Source organism: Panthera leo, chromosome A2 (assembly GCF_018350215.1).
Source record: "Panthera leo isolate Ple1 chromosome A2, P.leo_Ple1_pat1.1, whole genome shotgun sequence".
In the NCBI taxonomy this organism is placed as follows: Eukaryota; Metazoa; Chordata; class Mammalia; order Carnivora; family Felidae; genus Panthera; species Panthera leo.
Window position 1 is genome coordinate 7,507,681 of NC_056680.1, and position 26,132 is coordinate 7,533,812.

The following is a 26,132-nucleotide window of genomic DNA, read 5'->3' on the forward strand; positions in this document are numbered from 1 at the left end:
CCATACCATGGACCCTACATCTCCGACCTCCCCTTTCTCTCCAGGAGGGCCCGGCAGTCCCTGTGGAACAAAGAAGCAAGATTGGAGCACAGACTGTGGGGAAAGAGGCCACGCCCCCAAACTCAGACACACACCTGCAGGCCAGGGGGGCCAATCACCCCAACGAAGCCTCTCACTCCATCATCTCCTTTCTGCCCAAAGAGGCCTGGTGGTCCCCTGCGTCCCTGAGCCCCATCTGCTCCCTGGGAGAAGGACAGAAACAGGGCACAGTGAGGGTGTGGGTCAAGGGTTGGAGACAGGGTCAAAGTCAGGTTAATGGTGGCAGTCAGGTTTGGGATTAAGTTTGGAAAGGGTCAGGGTTGGGCTTGGAGGTGGGGGTACAGGTTAAGGGTCAGAGTTTGGGAATTAAGCCAAGAGTGGAGTCAAAGTTTTCAGATGGGCAGCGAGTGGTGAGATGGGCATTGGGTGGTGGGTTGAGGTCAAGGTCATGAGCAGTGTTCAGACGAGGTTGAGGTGAAATTTAGGGTCGGGTTTGACATTGGGGCCGAAGTCAGATTCAAAGTTTGGGTCCAGGTTTGGGGTCAGCACTGGAGGGTGGGTCAAAGTTGGGCTTCAGGGTAGGACTGGGTCAAGGCTCAGATTTGAAGGTAAAGTTTAAGCTGGGATTGAGGTTCAGGTCATAAGTGGGGTTGAGACTGGAACTGCGATGGCCTTCGGGGTTCAGGTTGAGGTTGGGATTGAGCCAGACTCTGGGATGAGTTCCTGTTGGGTGTCATCACAGAGGGGTAGGGGTGGGGTTGAGTTTGGGTCTGGGTCATGGTGGAGGACACTGTCCCTTCCCATCTGGGGTCCAGGCAATGGCCACAAAGCCAAGAGCACTCACCGGGGAGCCTGGGTGTCCCACAGGACCCCGTACCCCTGTTGGTCCAGGCAGGCCCTGGGGGAGGGAACACAGCCAAAAACACCTCAAATTCAAGATTGGGAGCACGCTCAAGATGACATTCGCTGCCTCCCACTGCCCCCACCAGGAAGCAAGAGCTGCTTCCCCCACAATCCTGTCGTCCTAGCCACCAACAAGTGGGATCAGATATAGACATCATCCAATGCTTGGATCACTAGGACTTTTCCCCAGAAGTCCCTCCAGGGACTGAGCTGGCTCACAGATGCGATGCTGTGGCTGAAGGTCCTAGAGGGAAGCTGGGGAGGTGATGCCCCAGGGCCATGCAGAGTCACAGACAGAAAGATGGCCACCAAGGAAAGGGAGAGGAGAGGGTAGCCATCCCAGCACCCTTCCCATTCTCCTGGGGTCCCAGCTATCCCCCTCATCCTTCACATCCCTCTGCCTTCCCCCAGGCCCACCTCCCTCACTGGCCCCCACACTCACCGCATCCCCTTTATCGCCTTTGCTCCCTTTGTTGCCAGGGGCACCCACTTCCCCCTGCAGAGGAAACAGGTGAGGGAGGACCAACATGGCCTCTCCCTACCCTGAGCCCCCTAGCCCCTCCTCCACGAGCTCTTGTGTCCGTGAACTCACCTTGTCCCCATCCTCGCCAGAAGGCCCAACAGCTCCCGGCGGTCCAGGAAGCCCCAGGGGCCCTGGGATCCCATCTTTGCCCGTGGGGCCAGGGGAGCCACGTTCGCCCTGATGGGGGAGTGGAAGAGGGGATGGTCAGGGGCCAGGGCAGAGGTGAAGGTCCGGGGATGTGGGGGGTGCTGGGTCCTGAGGATGCTTGAGGACTGTAGCAGGCAGGCACTTACCGGGGACCCCTTCTCGCCTGCAGGGCCAACAGGGCCTTGGCCTCCACTTTGGCCAGGAAGCCCCATGCCTCCTGCCGGGCCCACAGGACCCCGCTCCCCAGGAGGGCCCTGGAAACAGGGGTGAGAAGTGTGGGAAAAATAGCAAAAGTTCTCATGGATAGAGGGGGTTTCAAGCCACCAGGCACTGAGGTAGGTAGTTAACCAGCGTCATATCCATCTGTTCCCTTCCGCACAGTGGCCAGAGGGACACCTGAGTCAGGGTACACATGTCCCTCTGCCCACAGCCCTCCACGGCTCCCACCTTACTCAGGGAAAATGCGAAGTCCTCCTGGTAGCCCACAAGGCTCTGCACGAGTTGCCTCATCACCTCCTGCCCTCTCCGCCTCCCACTCACCCCTCCTCACTTCTTTCCAGTCACACAGGCCTCTTGAGCATTTCCTCCAACGTGCTAGCACACCCCAACCACAGGGCCTTTGCACATGCTATTCCCTCCGCCTGGAACACCCTTCCCCTGTATATCCGCATGGCTCCTCCTTCACCTCCTTCAGGTCTCAGCTCAAATGTCACCTTCTCGGGGTGCCTTCCTTGACCAACCCATTTCAACTGCTCTCTCCCTACTCCCCCTTCTCCGTGTCATTCATCACCAACTAGAACAGACGCTCCAGGGGAAGGGAGGTTTTTATATGTTGATGTCTGGCATGCAGGTAAGTATGTGTCAGACAGATCATCTCACTGAGATTTACAGTCTGTGGGGCGGGGCTGTGTTACAGATGAGAAAACCGAGGTCACGAGGGTGACCCAGGCCTGTTTGACACCCCAAATGGTGGACTTAATCATAGCGATGCCCAGCTTCCCAGATGCCCCAGGCCCCCCCCACACACACACACTGCCCCCCACCCAGCAGATGGGGTTACACTTACATTGGCTCCAACAGGGCCCAGGGGGCCTTTGTCACCCTTTAAACCAATAGGTCCCTGAGGGAGAGATGATTCAGTCAAGAGACCCCCCAAGGGTGTGCCCAGGTCCTGTCTTCACTCTGGGGGCTCACAGTTCCCACCTTCCTCCTGGGCACTGAAGGCCAGGGGTCTCTCTCCTTTAGGTCCCTCCCGCTATGATTCCTTCACTGCACCCGGGATGCCATCACCATGGCCCTCCCCCTGAGCCCCCCTTTCCTTCTCTGCTTCATAGGCCAGCCAGGCACATTTAGGAGGGGTTCCAAAGAATACTCACGGGGTCCCCAGGGGCTCCTTGGGGGCCGGGGAAGCCCCTGGGTCCAGGCGGCCCTTCCTTCCCAAGGGGCCCGGGTGGCCCCAGGTCTCCCTACGGGAGTGCAGGGGGAAGGTCAGCCTCCAGAGAGGTGCGGAGGTGCTTCCCCCTCTGTGAATCTGGGCCCCTCCCCCACGGAGCTGATTCTGAGCCTTGGGGTGGCATGGGGCCAATCTCTGGGGCCACTCAGCCAGATTTCTTAGGGGGCAGGATCTCACCTTGACACCCTCTCTGCCTTCCAGGCCCGGAAGACCTTGTTCACCCGGAGGTCCAGGAGGGCCTGGGGGGCCCCTCTCGCCCAGAGGTCCCGCTTCTCCTGTCTTTCCCTGGAGAGGAAGGAAGCTTCTCTTGAATGGAGGCCGCCCGGGGTTGGGGGCGGCGGTGGGCGGGGGGGGGAAGGTCTGTCTGAGATGCACCTCCCCCCAAAATATCTGCAAAACTGGAAAGACCTGTGGGCTCCCTTCTGACCTGAGGACCCACGACACCAGCTGGTCCAGGTGGGCCTGTCTGACCTTGGAAGCCCTGGGGAGAAAAATGTAAAGGGGTGTCACATGGGAGAGAGAACCAGAGAGCCTCAGGGGGTGAGGGGTCAGAAGTCAAGGGGCCACTCACCAGTTCTCCTCTCTGTCCAGGGTGCCCGGGACGCCCGTCCTTCCCCTGGGGACCCTGGGGAGCAGGGTGAGAGGGAGATGAGATGGCACTAAGGAGTCTCCCCACTCCCTGGCTTCCCTCCGGGCCGCCCCCACCCAGGGTGCACGCACTTACAGGGGGACCCTTTGGCCCGGGGAATCCAGGAGGGCCCTGCAGACCTGGGAGGCCCTGAAATGGAACCAGAAGCCACGGTCTCATCCCTCCTGCCCCCCGAGCCCCACATACCGAGCACGTGGAGTGCTTTCTGCACGCCGGGCAGGGGGCCAAACACGCACCCGCAGTCATTCATTCCAATCGTCACCGCAGCCCTTTGTGGTTATTCCCATTTTATAGAGGGGGAAACTGAGGCCCAGAGAGGTGGAGTGACTCGCCCAAAGTCACGCAGCAGCTGAGTGGCAGAGCTAGGGTTTGAGCTCACAGCTCTAGACTTCAGAGGCTGCATGCCTTCCACTGCACCCTAACTACCTCCTGGGTTCGTCTCCCATCCCGAAACACACACACACACACACACACACACACACACACACACACACACACACTCACCTTTTCCCCAGGGATCCCAGAGGCCCCGTCCTGGCCCACATCACCCTAGGACAGAGTGGATGGGATTCAGGCTGCAGGACAAACTCACAGGGAGGGCTGGGGGACCCCGGGCCGGGGGCCTGCACGAGGGCCCGATCACCCACCCAGCCCATACCTTGGGGCCCGGTTGCCCGGTGGGACCCGGTTGCCCCCTCTCTCCACGGGAGCCCTGAGTAGCAAAGAAGCCAAGATGAGAAGTGAGAGGGTGTGGGAATCTAGGAGACAAGCCCGACTCGCCTGGGCCGCCTCCCGTGGTGACCCCTCCTTGCCCCACCAGGGACACGGACATAACCCAGACCCCAGACGCTCTGCCCTGCCCGCTCACGATTCCCCACCCCCCACCCCCCGCCTCTCCTCTTGCAGCCCCTCCTCGCAGCCCTGTCCCCCAAGGCCCAGCAGGATGGGGGAGCATTCACTCTTCTTACTGGTGGCCCCCGCTCTCCTTCCAGGCCCGGCTGCCCCGCTTTGCCCTGGAGAACAAATCAGGTGACGGGGAAGCAGAAGACAGTTATGGCACAAAGACGTGAAACACACACAACCGGGCACAGACCCAGAATGGTACCTGCTGTACATTTCTTCATAAGCCTCTCACTCACACACACACACACACACACACACACCTACACGCATGCAGGCTTATGTCCTTGTTTACCGCAGGCCCGCGGGTTGTAACACCCAGACCCCATCTGATCTACACCGAGAGGCACCTGTACACGCAGACTCATGCGCAGTAACGCGAGGTGGGGTCACCTACCTGTGCCCCGCACCGCAGATGGGAATATGCGTGCAGACAAGTGCTTCCAGGCTTAGCTACAGGGGCCTACCCGCTGCCGTGCAGAGCTGCACGTGTTCCCCCAGACAAGCCCTACCCTTCCCCCGGCCCCCGGACTCACCCGCTTCCCTTTTTCTCCTAAGGGTCCCAGCGGCCCGGGAAAGCCAGTAGATCCCTGAGTTGAGAGAAACAGAGAGAAAAGATGGGGGGTGGTGGTTGTGGAGTGGGTGATCAGCAAAGTTGACCCTTCACCCTTCAGCCACTCCGTCCTTTCCAGAAGTTTCTTTGGTCCTTCCAGGCCCATCCTCCTCCCAGGCAGCCCTCTGCCCTCCTCTTTCCCCTCGCTCACCCCTTGCTCCCTCCACTTCAGCCACACTGGCCTCCTCCATGCTACTCAGGCACACCAGTACACTCCTGCCTCAGGGCCTTTGCACTGGCTGCTTCCTTCGTCTAAAATGCTCGTCTCTCAGGTCCCCACACAGGCAGGTATTCCTATCGTCTGGATCTCATTTACATGTCAGTTCCTTAGAGAAGCCTTCTGCCACCATCCTGACCACCACGTCCTCCAAGTCACCCTCTGTCACCTTGTCCTAGTTTGTTTTCCCATAATATTTATATTGAAATGACCTTGTTCACTTGCTTACTCATCCGTTGTCTGTTTGCTCTGCTCTGACATGGTGCTCTGATCTCCTGATCTTAATCCCCTCAACCTGGTACACAGACAGGGCTTACTGGATATTGGTTAACTGACTGACCCCAGTCCATGCTGTCCTGCCCATTTGGAGGCATCCTCCCCCGTCCCCACAGAGGAACACATCACAGGCTCTGCTATCCCCTCCCACTCCTCACCATGTTTTGAATCCCAGACCCCCCACTGGACTAGCTATGTGGCCCTGGACAAATGGCCTACCCTCTCTGAGCATCAGTTTCCTCATTTGTAACCTGGGGACACCAATGATACCTCCCTCACAAGTTTTTGGTGAGGATTAAAAAAAAATTTTTTTTAATGTTTATTCATTTTTTGAGACACAGAGAGAGACAGAGCATGAGCGGGGGAGGGGCAGAGAGAGAGGGAGACACAGAATCCGAAGCAGGCTCCAGGCTCCGATCTGACAGCACAGAGCCCGACGTGGGACGTGAACTCACGGACCATGAGATCATGACCTGAGCCGAGGTTGGGCGCTTAACTGACTAAACCACCCAGGTGTCCCTGGTGAGGATTAAACAGAATAATGAATAGGAAGCATTTTACACTGTGTGTGGCACATAGTAAGTGCTTATGAAATGTCAGCTGTCATCACTCATGCTGATTATCACTGTCTGCTATGGACTGAATGTTTGTGTCCCCTCAAAATTCATACGTTGAAGCCCTATGTTGAAGAATGGTCATTTGGAGGGGCGCCTGGTGGTTCAGTCGGTTAAGCATCTGACTGGCTCAGGTCATGATCTCACGGTTCGTGAGTCCGAGCCCCATCTCGGGCTCTGCGCTGACAGTGTAGAGCCTGCTTGGGATTCTCTCTCTCTCTCCCTCTGCCCCTCTGCCCCACCTTCTCTCTTTAAAATAAATAAAATGAGAAAAAAAAACTTTAAAAAGAAAAGGAGTCTAGGTCTCTCTGTCTCTCTCTCCCTCCCTTCTTCCCTCTCCTTGTCTCTCTTTCTCTCCCAGTGCCATGCCAAACCTTTGGTCTCAGACTTCTAGCATCCAAAACTGTGAGAAATGAATTTCTGTTGTTTCAGCCCCCCCTCCCCCGATCTAAAGTATTTTTGTTACAGCACTACGACCCTGACACTGGCTAAGGCACCTCAACTCAACCAACACACCATGCCTTCTGCCGTGTAGCACATGATGCCCAAAACACACAGACTGGTCGTGGCTGGGAGGCTTTGCTCTAACTCCCATGAACTTCTGCTCCAGCAGATTCAGTTCTATTCTAAGTTACGGTGCCTTGAGTTTCCTCCCAAATCGGTTTATGTCAGTTGCCCTTGCTCTCGGAGTCATGTGACTCAGTGAACGTTTTTACAACAACGGATGGAATGAAGAATGGAAAAAAAAAAAAGACATCTATTGAACCTAAGTCAAATGGAAAAGACTCGCCATAGAGAGGGAAGTCACTGAAAAAAAAAGTCACTGTCAAATTAGGCACGCATAAGATGACTGCCAGATGGAAATGACAAACTGTGGCACTCTGGAAGGATTCTGCACTCAGCTCTCTTCCCAAGTGTCTAAGTTTCTGCTTCATTTTATATAAACCCACACTATAAATCATCAGTGATGTAATGAGGGTGTGGTTTAGGCAGAAATACACGTCTAATCAGCAGCCTCATCCATCAAAACATTGGCAAAACAAATGTACATTTTATATAAGTGCATTTTAACATGTTATAATTCAAGATATGTCAAATATGTATTTTTTAAAGTTTATTTATTTTGAAAGAGAGAGAGAGAGAGAGCAGGAGCAGGGGAGGGGAAGGAGGAAAGAGAGAGAGAGAGAGAGACAGACAGAATCCCAAGCAGGCTCCACACTGTCAGCACAGAGCCCGATGTGGGGCTCGATCTCACAAACTATGAGGTCATGACCTGAGCCAATATCAAGAGTCAGACGCTTCACCGACTGACCCATTTAGGAGGCCATTTCTGTTTTGTGTGTGTGTGTGTGTTGTTTTTTTAGTTTATTTATCTTGAGAGAGAGAGAGTGTGTGCGTGAACATGAGTGGGGGAGGGGCAGAGAGGGAGGAGAGAGAGGTCAGATGTGTATTTTTTGTGATTCTCCTCCTTACAGACTTTGAACCAACCTCAATCACACCAAATAAGAAGGATCCTATAGTTTGATTACCAAAATTATCAATGTTACTATAATCAAGTTGATGAGACAAATACAGGATCTCCATTTTGCAACAAGCAAGTGGGTTCAAGAGACTTGACCAAGGTCACTTAGCAGGTAAGGGGTCGGTATCTGAACCCAAGTCTGATGCGAAAGCTCACATCTTCGCCGTCTCTCAGTGACCCGTGGGGTGGATGGCTCAGTCCCCCAGACCACAGCCTGGCCCTCCAGATGCTGATTAGTCTCTGAGTCCTGCCCTTGCCCACCCCTAACCCCTTAGCTTCTTACCTTAGGGCCCGGACGTCCTGGGTAACCTGGGAGACCTGGCACCCCCAGCTTGCCCTGCAGAAAAATTATGGGACAAAGGTCAGGAGTTGAACCCTGAAGGTCAGGAAAGAAAGGGCAGGATGGCTGGGACAGGGGGGCGGGGACAACAGCGTAGAATTCAGGGAAACGTGAGTTCAAGTCTTGGCTCCTGCCTGCTACAGGCATGTCTTTGGGCAACTCATTCCATTCAATTCTGTTGCAAACCTCAGTTTCTTTGTCTGCAAAATGGGGGTAAAAATGCCCGTCGCCTGCGGTGGGGATAAAAATCAGATAATGTAGTCTGTGCAATTTCTCTATCATGCTGAGTGAAGGAATCAGAGACGGTAAGCGAGGTAGCAGTCTCCTGAGGCTGGAGACAAAACAGCCAAGGGCAGAAGGCAAAGGGCCAGGGAACACCCTCGCTGCAGGATGGGAAGCTGGAGGGTAGACTGGAGAGGGTGACCACGGTCCATTCACCTTCTCCCCAGCTGAGCCTGGGGGCCCCTCCTCGCCGGCCAGCCCCTCCTGCCCCTTCAGCCCTTCAGGACCATCTTCTCCCCGAGGACCGGGGGGCCCGGGGGGTCCCTGCAATAGAAAGGCGGTATCAGGCCCTGTGTCACTCCGGCCGCCTCCAGCTCCCTGTCTTAGCCCCGGCACACCCACCCCCACCAATGTCTTCCCCAAGCTCCCCAGAACCACTAGATCCCTCATCTGGAAATCATCTTACCCGATCTCCTTTAAGCCCCCCATCGCCCTTGAAGCCTGGGAAGCCATCCTCTCCCTGGGGGAGAGAGAGTGTTAGAGGTCAGAGGACAGAGGTCAGGGTTTCAGGGAAGGGACACAACCAGAGTCCCGTTATTAGGGCTCCCCTCAACCAGGAATCCCCTTCCTTCTCACCTTCTCTCCTTTCTCCCCTGGAGGCCACGGTTGCCAGAGGTACCCTGAAAAACAAGAGACCTCCAGTCCCTCTCCTGCTTCAGAAGGGCCTTCCAACTCAGTTCCCTGTCCCAAAACAGTCAGGACAGTCCCAAAAGGATATTGGACACGAGTGGAAGGGGGCAGCCTCAGAGGAAATGACCCTTCTCCAAAGCCTTGCTAGCGTGGTGTGCAAGAGGCTGCCTCTCCGCCCCTCTTCCCAATGGCAGCCTCCCAAGGTCATCTGTGTGGGGGTGTGCAGGGAAGGCCAAATTTCCGAGTAATTGATTCCAATCTCCCGGGGACACAGTGTCCACAGTTCCTTCTGGCAGGAGAATGAGGATGAACATTCCAGGCTCCAGTCTCATTCTAAAGGCAAAGGAATGTTCCCCATTGTGCTGGCTACAATGCGACTCTGTGCCTGGCAACAAAGCCAGTCTGTGCTTAGCTACACCAAGGCTGCTCAGTTCAAGCCCAGGTGCCCAAACCCTGGGCTTGGGTTGCAGTGAAAACTGCACTTGGCTACAATGTGACTGAGCTCAGAGACTATAAAGAAATTGCACTTGGATACAGCCTAACTGTGTTTTGACAATAGCATGACTGTCTCCAGCCACAGAAAGACACATGTAACTGAGCTCAGAGACTGTAATGAAATTGCACTTGGATACAACATAACTGTGTTTTGACGATAGCATGACCGTCTCCAGCCGCAGAGACACAAGGTTTAACTGAGCTCAAAGACGACAATGAAGTTGTACTTAAATACAGTATAAGTATTTTGACCCTCGCCTGCCTCCGGGCAATTCATTTGACTACCGTGTGACCAAGCTTGGCTACCGTGCTTCTCTGACCCTGGCTACAACGAAACTAGACTCAGCTACAACACGGCCTTCACCTCGCTCTCTACGATTATGGCTGGTTACAACATAACTCTGACTTTGGCCACCCATAGGACTCTGTGGCCAGCTGCGATAGAACCACCTCCTTGGCTCGGAGATAACTGAGCTTACCTCCAGTGCAAAAATGTGACAAGTTGCCTCTTGGCTACCACCAAACTCTGTTCTCGGACCACAGGTACCATACTTGGCTACAACGTGACTGGACTCATACAAATGTGAAGTCCAACGTCCCTGCCCTCGGGCAACAGTACGGCTCTTGGCTTATCCCGGCATTTCTGTGCTTGAAGATCATATGGCCCTGGGCTTGAGGTAAGACATAAACTGTCTGCTTCACTACAGAGTGCTGACCTGGACTGAGCTTAGGCCCTTCACGGGCCTAACTATTCTCAATTACAAGGTGACAACTACATGACGGTACCTCCCTTTGGCTGTTCACCTCCAGGTAACACACACATTTCTACATATTGTCACTCAGATGGAAACCCCACTCCCACCACACCTGTCCTGCAGATCGATACCTCTCGGCACATGTGCACAGGTTTACCATGAAGCTGGTCCCCTGGAGCTCATGCCAATGAATCACCCCTTCTTATGCGCCCCAAGCACCACCTACCTTCACACCCCGAGGTCCAGGATAGCCCGGGGGTCCTGCTGACCCTGGTGGACCCTGGGATGGAGATAAGATCAGTGCCGTCCTGTCCTTCCCCCTCCATGTTACCAGTGCCCTCATTCCTCTCCTCATGAGCCCCTGACTCCTGGCCCCGCCCTACCAACCCTCATCCCCAACCCGGCCTCTCTCCGGGCCACTCACCTGGGCCCCTTTCTCTCCTGTGGGGCCCTCGTGGCCTGGGTGACCCTGGGGGAAGAAGTTGTCGGGGGCCTGGATTTGCCATCCAAATTCCCAAGCCTCCCCCTTCTCCTTCCTCCTTCTGCCAGCACCCACTTCTCACCGGAGGGCCATCAGATCCTTGAATGCCTGGAATACCTGGGTTTCCAGGGGGGCCCTGAAAGAAGATGAGCAGTAGGGAGAGACACAGAGTCTCAGTCCGGCATCCCACCAAGAACAGCCCCGCTCAGACACGCAGCGACATCAAGGTCACAGAACAAGCACACCCCGCGGGCTACGAAACCTCTCCCGAGCTCTGCCCAGTCTTACTGAGTGACCCTGGGCCAGCCCCTTTCCCTCTCTGAGCCTCAGAAATCCTTCACTCCTGGGAGAGTGGAGACAAAGGAGGTAAAAACAGGGTGAGGAACACACTGGGCTGGGGGACTCCCCAGCTATATCCCTTTCTTTAGAAGTGTCTCCACCTTCATCTGAGAGGGGTGGGCCTAGGCAGGCATGAGGTGACCCCTGTGTTCTGCGAATAGTTGATGGGACCAGAGGCAGGCACTGGGTCCAACTAAACCAATCATTTTCTTCTGAGAATTTGAGGTAAGCGACGTCTCACTTCATAGAAACTATGATCAGGTGGGTTTAGGTAAAGAAACTATAAGGCCATGCGGAGCTGGGGGCTGAAATGGTGATAAATCGTGCAGAAACGGGACCGGTGGGGGGTGGACAAAGACACGTGCAGGAAAAAGCCTGTCTGCAGAGGGAGAGGGAACACATGTGCCGGGGAATAAAGATGACACCGCAGGACCCCAGAGAAAGGCCTTCCTGGCCCATGGATCTCGCTAATATTTTTGATGACGGTGGCTTCTGTGGGTTCCCCTAAATCCTGACAATATCCGTTTCTCCCAATCAACTCTTTCCCGTCAGTAATTTTTTTTTTTTTTTAACTCTCAGCTTGCTGAAGGATTGTTGCGATTCACCATTATCCAGGGCTAACCACAGGGCCCTGGTGGGAAGCTTTTCCTGCAGAATTGAAGGAAGAAGACAGGAGAAGGTGGTGGTAGGTGGGGTTGTCACTCACCTTCTCCCCAGGAGTGCCAATGGGCCCCTGGGGGCCAGGGAGTCCCTGGGTACATAAAGAAAGAAAGAAAAAAGGAAGGTGAAGGAAGACATGAGAAATGAGCAATGAGCTGGGGAGTGGGGAGGCTGGGAGGGGTCTATGACCATGGCCGACTACTGTCACCCCCCGGTTATTGAAATCGATAGCTCAAACCTGGGATCCAGGATTTCCCTGCTGTCCTGGAGGGCCTGGTTCTCCCGGAGGACCCTGGGGAGAAAGTGGGGGTGCTGTGACGCTGGAAGGGACCCCAGCGTGGAAGTGCCAGTGAAGTTGACAAGGGGGCCAGGGGAGTGCACAGGGATATGGACAGATGGCCACGGGGTCGGCGCATCAGAAAGCACTAGGGGTCAGAAGGCGGGACACGTACCACATTTCCCTTGGCTCCCGGAGCACCATCAATCCCAAGTACACCCTGGGGGAGGAGAGGGTGTGAGACCCGGGCAGATACCACACAGGAGCCTGAGTCTGAGACACCGAGAGGTACAGGTGGGAAGATGAGCAGGCAGCGAAATCAGGTAACAGAAATGGGCACGCAGAGGAGACAGAGGTGAGAGGAAGACAAGCAGGGAGGTGGACAGATAGCGACAGTCTCACCGGGCGTCCCAGGGGACCAGGGGAGCCTCTAGGGCCGATCAGTCCTCGGGGGCCCTGCAAGGAGGTAGGAGCATTATTCCAGCACCCCTGCTCTGAGGCCCCATGAGTCCTGGCTCCCTCCCCTGGGCCAGGCAAAGGGGCCTGAGGGCCCTGGTACTCACCGGTTCCCCAGCCTGGCCTGTGGGCCCCGGAGGTCCCTCTGCTCCCTGTGGGAAAGCATTCATCACTCGGTGAGGGGGGCGGGGAGTATAACCCTCAGAAAACCACCTTCCCTCATCTGGGCACCTCTTCCAGGGGATCCCAGAGCCAGAGTGTAAGGCAGTAACCAACAGACTGAGCACACGTGATTCAGTTCGGGCCCCTGACCCCAAACCTGAGTCCCACCTACCAACTCTGGTGCTAGCTCCCAGCCCTCAGTCTATCTTTTTGAGCCCCACTGAGGATCCTGGCCCTCCAGCACAGACCCTCACCTCTCATCCCGGCCCCTGAAGACTCCATTCCTCTCTGACTCTCACTCTAAACCATTCCCTCTCTTCCCCAAACTTACCTTCTCACCATCCTCTCCTGGGGGGCCAGGTTGCCCCACATGGCCAAAGTCACCCTGGAGTTAGGAGGGGGGGGGCGTTCAGAGTGGAGATGTGAGGGTAGAGACCAGCCTCCCAGGGAAGGACATGCGGCACAGGAATGAGAGCTCGGACATGGGGATGGGGATTCTGACCCTGGGGGTGGGGAGGGCATCCTGAATACTGGAGGGTTTGACATGCGGGAGGGGCCTCACACACTCACCCTTTGGCCCTTCTCACCAGGCAGCCCTGGCAGGCCGTCAAAGCCCCGATCACCCTGCACAAAGAGACACCGCCTGAACCCCGAATCCTCGACCCACCCGTCCCTCCAAGTCCCGAACCTGACCTTATCACCTACCTTAGGTCCTGTGTCCCCTGGGAGGCCCCGGGCCCCATCTGCTCCAGAGCGGCCCTGTCAGGGAGGTGACAACATCAAGACACCCATTGCTGTCTGTTGAGCTCCTCCCTCATGAAGAATCCTGGGGGATTCTCTGTGTACCAGTTTAACCTCCCAAACACATCTCAAACCCGTCCACTGTTCTTTATCTCCAGGCCCTTTCCCCGAGCGCACATCACCAGGATCACAAAAATTAAAATCTCCGGTCTCCATTAATTGTCCCAGTTCTTCATTCCCCGCTGCATTTAAAAATTGTCTGGAATTATCCTGCTCATCATCTCCCTCAGTAGACCAGTCTTTTCTTTTGCGCATGCTGTTCCTTCTACTGGAATGCCCTTCCTCTCCTGTTTACTTGGTTATACCTCAGACCTCAGTTCAAGCATCAGTCTCTCTAGAAAGTCCTCCTTGGCTCTGTGACCTGACCAGATCCCTTTGTGACACACTCAATGGAGCTGCCATTCTCCTTCCTCGGTGCCCTTATCCCACCAATGACACCAGCAGACCCTGCGGGCACGGAGCCAAGACTCCTGCTGGGTGTTGAGGGATAGACGAGGGATGGCCTAAAGACTTACGAGCCACTCACCATCTTTCCCTCCCGGCCAGGGGGCCCAAGAGGTCCCTGAAGGCCTCGGGGACCCTAGGAGAGAAAAGGAGGAAGAAAAAGGAGAACAAGAAGGAGAAAGGACTTATTTTTAATCAATCTCTAGGAAGGGCAGCAATTGCAAAGGTATCCTCAGCCCCTTTGTCATTGTCCTCAAACAGCACTTTATCCTGTGGCTCCGGGAGAAGACCCTTCCCCTCCAATCCTGGCCCCATCCCCACCAGTCTCACCTGTGGCCCCATTTCTCCCATCTCTCCTTTCTGACCAGGATACCCAGGGAGACCCTTGGAGGAAAGAGATGGGGAAATGGAATTAGAGGGAGATTGCCCTTCTCCACTGATGTGTCCCCCTCCTCTGTACAGTCTCCTTACTCACCACAGGGCCTGGGCGCCCAGTGAGCCCCACGGGGCCAGGAGGACCTTTCATAGACAGCTGGAAAGATGAGGGAAACAGATCCTCAGGTCTCCCACAAAACCCCAACACCCTCCAAAAGAGCATCTTCAGGAGACAAATATCCACCTGCCCCCCGACTAGCCTCCATTATCCCCATCTCTGTCACTCCCTCAATGTCCTCCCATTACCCCCCGTTGGTCCCCTGATTATCTTCCACTCACCTGAGCCTGTTGCAGGACTGCCTGCGCCTGGGCTTGCTGGAAGGAGACTGGGGGTCCTTTGAGGGAGCTGCTTGCAAACTGGAACTAGGGGGCAGCTAGTCATGAGGGGGGGCCCAAGGAGAGGCCCCTCCTGGGTCAGGACTACACCCCCCAAGGATGTGCTACCCTATCCCCCTCTTACCGGCATCATGATCACAGTGCCTGGTAGACCCCGGATGCCATCGATGCCAGGGATTCCGGGGAGGCCAGCAGGACCCTGAGAGAGGGAGAGACACAGAGGGGGATGGAGGCAGAGAGACAGACAGACAGAGATGAGAGATAGAGATAGAGGGGGAGAGGGGAGAGACAGAGACATAGGGAGAAAGACTGAGATGAAGGACACTCAGGGATAGAGACAGATGGAAGGAGAAAAGCAGGGGATACACCCCCAGAGACAGGACGTGGGCCAGAGTGACAATTCACAGATGGAAAGAGAGATGAGCAAGTGGGGCCAGTGCCAGCTTCAGTGTGGTGTCCTCAGTCCCTGCCTCCCAGATCCATGTTCAGACATACACGTGCCCACCTTCGGCCACATGGCCCAAAACCTCACCCCCCCAAAAGGATACAACCCAGTGGGAGTCTCTTACCGGTAGACCAGGGTCTCCAGGGAATCCTGGGGGGCCGGGAGGGCCTGAGGGGCCGACCACCCCCTGTTGGGGACAGAGAACAGAGGTTCATAAGAAGTACAAAGCTCGAGCCAGGCCAACTTCTGACTCACCACTGACTCTGACCCCATGCAGACCTCCTTACCCATCACTGAGCCATTCCTGGCCCCTCAGTACTATATTGACCCATACCACCCCCCAACTTTACATCCCAACCCCTATTTTGATTCACCCTTTGAGCCTCAAATATGCAATGATCTTTTAACGATATGGCAATGTTACACCTCAACCCTCCACCCCCGGGTCTCAAATACCCCAACTAGAATAGAAAGGAAGAGGGGGGTGCAGCCATCACTCACTCGGGGTCCTGGGGCTCCTGGAGGTCCCTCAAACTGCTGTCCCTGAGGGAGAAATGAGTGTGACCCCCGTTCTAGCCCAGATCTCTCCACCTCCTCCTAGCCCCAGGCCCCTCACCTGTTCAATCACTGCTGGTTCCCCTTTTGCTCCCTTCTCTCCAGCACCCTGGGGCAGGGGAATGAACAGAAAAGAGATGTGAGCCCTGACCATGGTCAAGGAGAAGAGCATGAACTTCAGGGTGTGCTGTGGGGTCCTAATCCTGGAGCTGCCTCTCACTATCTGGTGACGGGGAACAACTTATTCGACTCCTATGGCCTCACCTGCAGAGTCAGTAAGCAAATGATAACAGTGTATGTCCCCCACGAAGAAGAATAAATTAAAACAATGGTCGACACATAACAAGCCCTCAGGGTAGGTTGGCTATGAGCATTCCCCTCCTCCCTTGCCCAATACCAAGGCTAGAACCTGGGACCCTTCCCAGTCTGCCCTATTTTCCGAAGCAATCTTATCCAATCCCTTGGCTAAAGGTAGCATCCCTCCGGTTGATGGTTCCCAAGTCTTTATCTCCAGCCTAGACCATGTCCCTTGAACTCCAGAATCTTCTAAACAATCGCCCACTTGGCATCTCCATTTGGATGCCAAGCAGGGGTTGCCAGTTTAGCACATCCAAAATGGGACCCTTGATGCTTTCCACCCGCTCTTCCTTTAGGCGTCCCCATCTTGTTCAAAGGTGCCACCATGCATCGGCTAAGTCATCCTCGCATCCTTCTCCATCTCCAGTAGCAAGACCGGCCCAGATCTGTCCACTTCTTTCTGTCCCCACTGTCACCACCTTGCTCCAGGTCACCAGGCTCTTGCTGCACAGACCACTGGTTTCCCTGCTGCCCCTCTGGCTCCCCCTACAGTCCATATGCTGTTCAGCAGCCAGAAAGAGCTTTTAAAGCTCCAAGTCCGATCAGGCTCCATGAGCTTGATCAAGAGGTTTCTCATTACACTTGGACTAAAGGCCAAACGCACAATTCTATGCACAGAGCCATCCATTCGCGAAGTTCCTGTCACATCAGCATAGTGATAATATTTAGCAACTACAGTGGGGTGGTGGGAAGGCATTCTAGGCAAGATTAAAAGAAGGCAAAAGAGAAAATGTGGTCCTATGTGGTTCCAGGCAGGACCTCCTCCCCGCCCCCCCGCACCCAAATACTCAGACTCACAGAAAAAATCTGGAACTGAGTCTGTGACGGCTGCTCTGCTGCCCGGAAGACAGGGACAATGGTAGGGCCACCTCCTTCTTTGTCTTCTTTGGCTAACTTAGTCTCCAGGGTCCTCAGTTCTGTTCCACTGTCAGGGTCCAGGGGCCCCTGAGAACATTGTGACAGACCCAAGTTTGTCCCTGATGTCCTCATTGTCTGCCACCACCAGTTCCCAGGACTTTCCCTTCCCTTCCCTTCCAGCCGCATCCACTTCCCACCGACCTCTAGCATGGTGACATTGTGGCCGATAGTCACAGTGGTGGTCATGACCAAAGGCGTGGGAATCGGAGGTAAAGTTGAAGCTGGTGTCTCTGTCTGGGGGATGTCAGTGGAGGTCTGCAGCAGGGACAGAAGAAGTATCAGTCCCCCAGGGGAAGCTAGACCCTGCCCCCGCCCCCAGCAATGCCCAGTCCGAGGAAGGAAACAAAGGACGACCCCCCAAAAAACCATCAGTGGGGTGTAAGGTAGGGGACTGGGACTGGTCAATGGAGGCAAATGTGTTCTGACTGGATCAGGACAGCCGCCAGCAGAGGGAGGCCTCTTGTGTGGAAGAAGAGCAAGGCTGGGTCAGGTCTGGGAGACCTAGAAGGCAGAGTGGGGCTGGCTCGATAACCACAGTCAAGGTCCAGTACTCAGGGCCAGACTCTAAGAAGCCCACCCCACATGTCTTCTCCCAAGGCAGAGCTCAGTGGTCAGCCAGCCAGGCCACAATTAGAGAGGCCTGGACAGCTGTAGAGAAATTTGGTCAAGGGCACAAAGAGGGTAGTAGAGGCCCAGGCCCTTCCTGAGGAAGGGGTTGGGGAGGGGTTCTTTTTCTGGGCCTGAAGTGATCGTTTCTTTCTCTCCACTGAGTTAGTACATCAGTGAGAACAGATGGAATGTAACCAGTGACTCTCCCCCAACCAATGGCCTGCACCAAGGATGCCCACCCGGTGACTCACCAGCTAATGATCTCCCATTAATGACCTCTAATGATTCCTACAACCAGGGGCCCATTAGTGACTCCCTAATTAATGACCCCCATCAATATCCCCTGACTAATGATCCCACTAAGGGACTTAACCAATGACCCCTCCAACTAATAACTCACATCACTAGCCTTTATTCCTGTAACTAGTGATCCATCAGCGGCCCCTGCAGTCAATGACTACAACCATTTACTCTCCCATCCAGTGACCTCCCCAACCAATGACCCCCTCCACAACAAGTACTAGCTAGTAGACCCTCAACTACTAAGCCTTACCAGTGACCCCCTAATCAATTATTCCCCTAACCAGTGACCCTCCAACAACAAGCAACCATGAGCGAGCCCATCTATTGCTACCCCACCAATGACCCAAACGGTAATTTCACTAATCAGTGACCCATCAATGCCTTCCCAACTAATAATCCATCAGGGACTCCCAAACCAATTATCTCATCCATGACCCCTGAAAGTCATTTCTCCAACTGGTGACTATAACTGGTGACCCCGCTAGTGCCTTCTAATCAGTGATCCCCTACTGATGACCTACCTTCCTTCCCAACTAATAATCCCCATCAATGGCCCCTTCCCATTAACCCTAAACCAGTGACAACAATAACACCAACAGTGGTCTCTATCAATGACTTCCAACAATGACCCCCGCTTAGGAACCTCTCAAACATCAACCTCAATCAATATCTCCCTTTAGTGACTTCCCAACCCGCAATCTCTATCAGGAAAGCCAAATAGTGCCCCCCAATTAGACTTCTCCAATGAATAACCCTCACCAGCTACCTAGACCAATCAATCCCAAACAATGACAGTCTAACTAATGAACCCATTATTCACTCCAGCTAATTGCTGCCCTTAAGCAGTAGCCTCCATCAAGAACCTCCTAATATAAAGTAATCATCTGGGTTTGCCCCTTTCCTCCAGCCCCAAAAACTGGACATTGAGGAGCAGAGATGAGAAAGCTCATAAGACAGTACCAGCCCCCCTGCCACACATAGTTGTCAGCTGAGACAAGTCAAAGGTCAGGGATTGGAGACCAAAGGCATAGAACTTGGATGAGGTACCAGCAGTCAGTAGGAATCAGAGACCAGAGGTCAGGCAGTCAAAGAGCAGAGGTGAGTGGCTGCAGATCCCTTACCTGGTTCTCCAGGGAGCCAGGAGGTAGGCTTGGGGTCAAAGTCTCCTTGTTCTTCTTCTTCTTCCTGCCCTTCCCCTTACGACCTCGCCCTTTTTTCTTCCCTTTTCCCTTCCCCTTACGTCGAGGGGCTGGAGTTTCTGGCTCACCCTGGGGGGCCTGGGAAGAGGACCTCCATCAGGTCCAGAGCCCCTCAGCGGAGCCCCCATGGCTCAGTCATCTGGGACCATGCTGGCACATGGCTCATTGGTCCCATGTTTTGAACCCAGGGCTCACTCAGTCCTGTGACCTAGGGTCAAGCATACAATCTGGATCCAAGAATCACTCAGTTATGTGACTTAGATCAAGGTCACTCATGCCTAGGATCTTCTTGAGGGCAGGAGTCACTCAGTCCCAGGTAGGGGTCAGAATTCACTCATTCCTGAGATCTGGATCCAGGGATGATTCAGCCTGACCTCAGGACAAACGCCTCACTTACCCCTGTGGCTACAGGGTCGAGGTTGTCACAGCCAGGAAGGTACCGCTCACAGGCCTGGAAGGCAGCCTGAGGATCCGGACTTATCAGCAACTCCTGAATATCTCCCTGGGGAGAGGATGGGGGCCAGGGAAAGAAAGCCACAGGCTGACTCTGACACCCTATTCCAAGCACCAAGGCTTGGTATTTCTCTACCGAGGGCCCCATAAGTATAAAGAGGGGGTGGCCCCACCACAGCCCCCACAATCCCTCTGAGAGGGAGGAAGATTCTGTCACGGTCACACCAAATCACAGCCATAAATCATACCCTACAACACCTGTCCCATCAGAGGCACATTTGTTCCTTTGCCCCCAGGCACCTGACACCTAATATGTGCCAGGTGCCCTTTAAGGTGTTGGGGATAAGGAGGGGAACAAGATGAATGTGGTCCCTGGCCCCCTGGAGGGGACACACATCACAACCACACACAGTCACACACCATCGTAGCAACCAGTAGAGTCCCACGTCTCCACCGTATTCTACCACGAGTCAAGCATGCGCCACCGCGTACTATTGTTTTGTGGCCCTACGATCTCACGCACCGCAAGATGCACAACAATGCATTCCGCTCCCTCTCCTCAGCTTCCTGGACCTGGGGTGAAGCTGGACAAAACGCCTTCCCGTCCCCTGCCTCAGTTTCCCCGACCACTGAATCCCTACCTCAAAAGTCTCCTCCCCGAGGTCCTGGGTGCCCAACACAGTGAGTCCAGCCGTGCTAATGAATCGAGGCCCCTGGCCCAACGTGGGGGGCTGAGGTTCACAGTCGGCCACCAGAGTCACCATCCTGCCATCCACACTGATTGCCACACGGTGCCACCTGCAAGAAGACAGTCTCAGTCGGGGGTGCTTCTCACCCCACTTCTCTCTGGACCCCAACCTTCCCTATACTCACCTGCCATCCATGAGGTTGACCTGCTGGGGGAGGGGGCTGAAGGAGTCACCTAGGAGACCCAGAGCTGGCCCCAGAGCCAGGCCCAGCTGCCGAGCACCACCCTCATCATAAATGGACAGAAGGACAGATTGGTTGGCTGGCTGGCCCCGCAGAGTGATCAGCACGGAAAAGTTCTCGGGAAAGTGCCCATCTGAAGGGGCAGAGGGAAAGGGGCAGCTTAGAGGGCCTGGCAGGGACCCATGCTCCCAGGATGACCCCGCCAACCCCTCCTGCACTGACTCACCTGGAAAAAGCTCCCACGTAGGGGTGCCAAGTGTGGTGGCCTTGCCAACCCTGAATGCCCGGTCACCCTCCGGGGCCCTCTGGGGGCAGAAGCCAGGCCCTTCAGAGACCCCAGCCTGGCCCCCTCGCACACCCAGGGCCTTCAGCACATCCACAGGGTCTGCTGTAGAGAGAAGCCGGGGTGCAAGGCAGTTAAAAAAATCTATGACTCCATGTGAGCAGCTCAGGTTTGGGGGCTTCAGCCCCCCACAGTGTCTGTGGGTCAGAGAGAAGGAGCAGGCGCGGGACCTGACCCACCTCACCACCCCACAGCTGTTCCAGCCTCGTCAGCCTGTTGACTCCTGTTCCCCACCACCCCCCCGCTTGGTTTTTGGTAGGGGAAAAAAAAAAGCTGACCTACTTCTGGGATGAATCAAGGCTTCCTGGCCTGAGCCCCAGAGCCAGACTGTCCCCCTCTCTGCTCTCCCCCGCACCAACTCCCTGGGGCTGCTTCCCAGCCTGAAGCCCCCTGCCAGGGGAAACCCGCTTGGAGAGGGGGGGCTCCTAGTGTGTGTCTCCCCCACCTCCTCCCTCTGACCTCCTCCTTTGACTGCCACTTCCTCTGAATTCCTCCTCCCTGATCATCACCCATGATCTACTCTCTTTCGCCACTACCTCTCCTGACTTCTTCCTTCTGACCCCCTCCTTGATCACCATCACCCATGACCTCCTGTTTCTGCCTAACCCAGTCTCCTCCATCTGACCTGTGACCTCCCCATTTTATCACCTTCTCTGACCTCCTCCTGATGACTGCCTCTCTCTAATAACCTCCTGACCTCCTCCCTCTGACCCTATCCCTCCTGACCTCCTCCCTCTGACCCTATCCCTCTTATCCTAGCAAAGGAGGGAACTGGTCTGGCCCAACCAGATCCTAATCCAGGCCATCCTACCAGCCCCACCCCACACAGCAGGCCAGTGCTAAGTGGAACCACATGGCTTGGGCAGGGGAGGGCGGGGGCTTCCTCTGGGCCCAAAGCCCCTGCCTGCTCTCCCCTCCCCCCAGCAGACTGTCCCACTGACCCCCTGACCCAGCCTCTTGGCAGGAGCCAGATTCTGTCAAATCTGTCCATGACCTCACCCTGGGGGCGGTTCTACTGACCTCACCATTGGGAGTGAGGGTGGGGGGCCAGACTTGGGGGAGATAGGGGCTTGGATGAGGGACCCCCATCCCAGCTCCTCCTGGGTCAGACCCTTCATTCTCCAGATTTACAGACACTTATTCCAGCCTCTGCTCACTCTTGCCTCCAACCTCCTGTTCTGTCTTTCTCCTCTCCCCCTCCCTGCCCTCTCTCTGTCCCACTTTCTGTGTTGGTCTTTCCAGGTCTTTCTCTGCATCCAACTCTGAATCAGTCTGTCTCTCTCACTCTCTTGTTTCCTAGCTCTTTCTGCGTGTCTCCTGGTACTTCATTGGTTCTCCTTCCTCTCTGTCTCTCTGTCCCTCTGTCCCTCCTCTCTCTCCCTCTCCCTCTCTCTCTCTATAGATAGATAGATAGATAGATAGATAGATAGATAGACATATACATATATATACATATATACACATATCTGGCGGGGGTTACTCTCCTCATCCCCCTCTCTCTCCATACACACACACACACACACACACACACACACACACGCACACACACACCCCTGTTCTGCTGCTGCCACCACCAGCCCCGTCTCTAATTGCCTGTTCTCTGGCTAGGCTGTCATTAAGAGGTATTTGGGTTACAGTCCCCTGAGACTAAGATCTGGGCTCCCAGGCTCTGTCAACCACAAGGGTCACTCCCCCATGGAATGATCATCCCAGCTGCCCCCTCTCCAGGCTGGAGCCCCAGGGAGGGCTGAGAGTCACGACCCCGTACGGTATGGCTCTCCCAGGCTTTCCCCTCACCCAGACCCCTGTCTCGATGCAGCAGGAATGGGTGTCCCCTCAACCAGCTGCTCAGTCACATTTAAAAAGTCCTTCTCAGCACCTAACCCAAATGTCTCTTGCTTCAATCTTGCATATCTTCTGTAGTGACCTTTCAGAAACTGACTGCCCTTTCTTTTCATGGCTGGCTTTGTGACAAGGGGACACACAAGAGGCATTGAGTCCTGCCTGCAGGGTCAGAGGGTGGGGGTCTGTCAGGGACCCAGCCTGACCTTCCCCCACTCTCTCTACTGTCCTGGTCAGGGCCCCAGGAAGATGTTGGATGGGGTCTAGGATATGAAGGGAGGCAGGCAGGGACTAACTAGGCTGGGGCATGGTTGGGATCTCCTCAGATGTTCAGGAGAGCACAGGTGTGGGTGTGGGTGCTACTGTGTACATGAGATTGTGTAAGCAAGTGCATGACTCTGTATGGACCAGGGAATGGCTGAGCACGTTGTCAGCATAGGCCAAGGATTTGGCCTACAATGGAGAGCGAGGTGCAGCTATTTGATGTGTGGGTGGGTATCTCCTGGCAGTGAGTCCACAGTCCAGCTGGTCATGCAGGTGAGTCTGTGATTATAATAGGCGACACTTGAGATGGGGAACTGTGGTCACATAGGAGAGTACAGACAAGTCGGCGAGCAGGTGACTGGTTGCCAATGCTGACTGTGTTGTGTGGATACCAGTGCACACGTGTGCAAGAGTTGGAACGTGTAGGAGGGTGACAAAGGCTGTGACCCTGTGGCGGGTGGCTGCTGGGGTTGCCTGGGGCGTGGGCCCCGGTGTTTCACTTTGGGGTGTCCCAGAGGGCTTATATTTTGAATGGATGCCTATGATGGCACGAATGTATGGATGTGTCAGCATGGGAATGGGACATAGGCCAATTTAGGATAATCCACGTGAACAGGCACCTCCCTGAACTCCAGAGAAAGTGAGAAAGTGCAGGATGGGTGTGTGTGTGTGTGTGTGTGTGTGTGTGTGTGTGTGTGTGTTGGGGGACTGAGCTCACCCTAGGGAGCGATTTCCAGGAGGCTCTAGCCCAGCCTCTCTCAGACCAGGGACGCCACTTGAGGGACCACAACCTTCCCAAACCCCTGGGCGCCCCCAACCGCGAACCCTATGGGGCGGAGCTCGGCGCTCAGCCAAAAGCGCGCAGCTGGGCGTGCGTCAGCGCTGACTCACCCGTCCGCCGGCCCCCGGGACCCTTGGGGCCCCTGAGAAATTCCTCGGGAAAAACACCCGCAGCTCGCTCGGCTGGGGGGAGCAACTTCCACTTCCGCCCCCGCCCGCGCTCCGCCCCGCCCCGCCCCGCGCCCCGCCCCGCCTCGCCCCTCACCGCGGCCCTCCCGAGGCCCTGTCCATGGTGCTGATCGCGGCTCTGGGGAGCGCGGGGTGGGGGGAGGGGGGAGAAGTGGGGACAGAGGAGGTGGGCGCGCGCCAATTGGAGGCAGAGGAGGGAGAGGAAGAATAGGATGGAGCCATTAGGGGAGATGGAAAGGAAACTCTGAGTCCCCGATTAGCCCCCTCCCTTACTCGTCCCCACTCACCTTCACCCCCAGAATCACCCACTCACGTCCTCATGGGCGATTGTTTACGCCCCAGAATCACAACAGACCCTCATCGGGTCACCAAAGACAAACAATCATACGCGTAACGCTCACACGATTATTCTCTTAGGTCAGCCCCACACAGACACACCCACAACTCACAATCACCATACCCTTGGCCAGGAATCACCCATCACCCACATTCATACAATAGTCGTCAACTCCCACACCCACTTTCCCACACACGATTTCACTTCAAATGGCCTCACACACACATTGCCGCACACACAACTCTACGTCGCATTCATTCCAACGCATCCACCAGTAAAACACGGCCACACGTTTCCCCCCTCCCGCCAGCTGTCACACCCACAAATCGCCCAGAGTCTGACACGCGAGCCCGAACACAACACCCTATCCACGCGCAATGCGCACGCCCCCCCTTGCACGCCCCCCCCCCCCATTCCTGACTCCACCCCATCTTTAGGACCTCGTTAGATCCTGCACCGGGGTCCTTTTCCTATCTCCTCCCTCCGGACTCACCGGCCTGCGTCCGGAGCAGAAGCTGCAGCGAGGCCAGGAGCAGGCAGAGGCCGGCCCGCGGCTGGCTCAGGCCTCGGCGACTCCCCATCCCGGCGGGCCCCACACGCAAGGCGGGGACCGGCCGGGGCGTCTACGGGGCGCGGCGTCTCCTCGGGCTCCGTGCGCTCACTTGCCGCGGCCGGCTCCACTCGGGATCGGCAGGAGACTGCGGGAGACCCCGCCCTGGCCTCGCCCTGCGCTCCAGAGCCCGGCCGGGCGGGGCTCGCTGGAGGGAGGGGGGGGGGGTGGCTGACAGCTGGTGGGGGAGTTGGGAAAGTTTGTGCTGAGTGCTGATTGGCCGGCCAAGGCCGGAGCCCTGGGCAAGGAGCTGGGTCCTCTATGCCCCACCCCACAGTGGAGGAAAAGGGTCACTCCCACCCAGCCTTAGAATTCGGGGTCCCAGACTTACCCCAAACTCTTTCCTCCTAACAGGCTCCCTCAAGGGAAGTCTTAGCCTCATTCAAACCTTCAGCCTCCATCCAAGCCCTGGAATTAAGGGGTATAGCTTTGTACCAAATCTATTCTGTCTCACCCAGGCCCCCAAATGGGGTTCCAGCCTGATGCCCAATTCTCACTCATTTCCTTTACCCCAGTGCTTAGTCACACTATGAAAGGTCCCAGCTTCATCCCAAGGCCTTCCCTTCAGGTGTCTAAATAGAGAATCCTGATCCCACCTCCAACCTCACCCCAGATTACAAAGTGGGGTTCCCAGCTTTACCCCAAACTCTCATTTCCCCACCTAAATTCCAGAATTGGATGTCCTGGCCTCACCCCCAAACCCTCGACATGCATTCCAAAAACATAGCTCTCTACTTCCCCCCAGACTCTTAACCTTCAAACAAAGGGTCCCATCTCCCATCTCTAGCCTTCCTCTCCCCTCTCCCTGACTCAGGTCCCCAAATGGATGCCCTAGCCCCAATTCCAAATCTTCACATATGCCCCTATTAAATGGGGGAGTCTTGCCCTATCTGAAAACAGGGCACTGCCGCAGGGGGAGGTGGCAGGGAGGTGGATCCCTGCCACGTCTGGGGGTGAGGCAGAGCTGTCTCTCATCCTACTGGGACCCCCCACTGTGAAGTTCCCTCCCCCCCCCAGGGGGTCACACGGAGCTGTCTGTGCAATTGAACAAGCACAGACTTGCAGGATCTCAGGGTGCTTCTGCAAGGAGGAACCCAAGGGGCGTATCCTGGGCCCTAAACTGCCCCACCATGGAGAAGAGGGAGAAGCCGGCAGTGTCTCCCTCCCAGGCTCTGGCTCCACGGACAAAGAGTCTCTGTGTCCCAGGAGAGGAGGGGTGGGGCCCCATCTGGCCTGAGGGTGAAATGGG

The 26,132-nt window shown here is 55.7% G+C and overlaps 1 protein-coding gene across 1 annotated transcript in view; it reads right to left on the minus strand.

The window, feature by feature from the left end:
- Positions 1-24,854, minus strand: part of COL5A3 (collagen type V alpha 3 chain) — a 35,413-nt gene extending 10,559 nt beyond the window's left edge. Inside the window, 49 exon segments of the mRNA XM_042922455.1 lie at positions 7-60; positions 135-242; positions 884-937; positions 1,385-1,438; positions 1,535-1,642; positions 1,759-1,866; positions 2,679-2,732; positions 2,989-3,078; positions 3,243-3,350; positions 3,493-3,546; positions 3,637-3,690; positions 3,790-3,843; positions 4,219-4,263; positions 4,373-4,426; positions 4,683-4,727; positions 5,151-5,204; positions 8,140-8,193; positions 8,635-8,742; positions 8,885-8,938; positions 9,055-9,074; positions 9,077-9,098; positions 10,585-10,638; positions 10,783-10,827; positions 10,922-10,975; positions 11,885-11,929; positions 12,077-12,130; positions 12,291-12,335; positions 12,518-12,571; positions 12,679-12,723; positions 13,065-13,118; positions 13,304-13,357; positions 13,439-13,492; positions 14,061-14,114; positions 14,309-14,362; positions 14,454-14,510; positions 14,693-14,776; positions 14,874-14,948; positions 15,319-15,381; positions 15,696-15,737; positions 15,811-15,858; positions 16,905-17,051; positions 17,166-17,279; positions 19,058-19,213; positions 19,533-19,637; positions 20,230-20,386; positions 20,462-20,651; positions 20,745-20,903; positions 23,859-23,930; positions 24,767-24,854. Of these exon segments, the coding sequence (XP_042778389.1) occupies positions 7-60; positions 135-242; positions 884-937; positions 1,385-1,438; positions 1,535-1,642; positions 1,759-1,866; positions 2,679-2,732; positions 2,989-3,078; positions 3,243-3,350; positions 3,493-3,546; positions 3,637-3,690; positions 3,790-3,843; positions 4,219-4,263; positions 4,373-4,426; positions 4,683-4,727; positions 5,151-5,204; positions 8,140-8,193; positions 8,635-8,742; positions 8,885-8,938; positions 9,055-9,074; positions 9,077-9,098; positions 10,585-10,638; positions 10,783-10,827; positions 10,922-10,975; positions 11,885-11,929; positions 12,077-12,130; positions 12,291-12,335; positions 12,518-12,571; positions 12,679-12,723; positions 13,065-13,118; positions 13,304-13,357; positions 13,439-13,492; positions 14,061-14,114; positions 14,309-14,362; positions 14,454-14,510; positions 14,693-14,776; positions 14,874-14,948; positions 15,319-15,381; positions 15,696-15,737; positions 15,811-15,858; positions 16,905-17,051; positions 17,166-17,279; positions 19,058-19,213; positions 19,533-19,637; positions 20,230-20,386; positions 20,462-20,651; positions 20,745-20,903; positions 23,859-23,930; positions 24,767-24,854 (3,579 nt within the window).
- Positions 24,855-26,132: the final 1,278 nt, after the last annotated feature.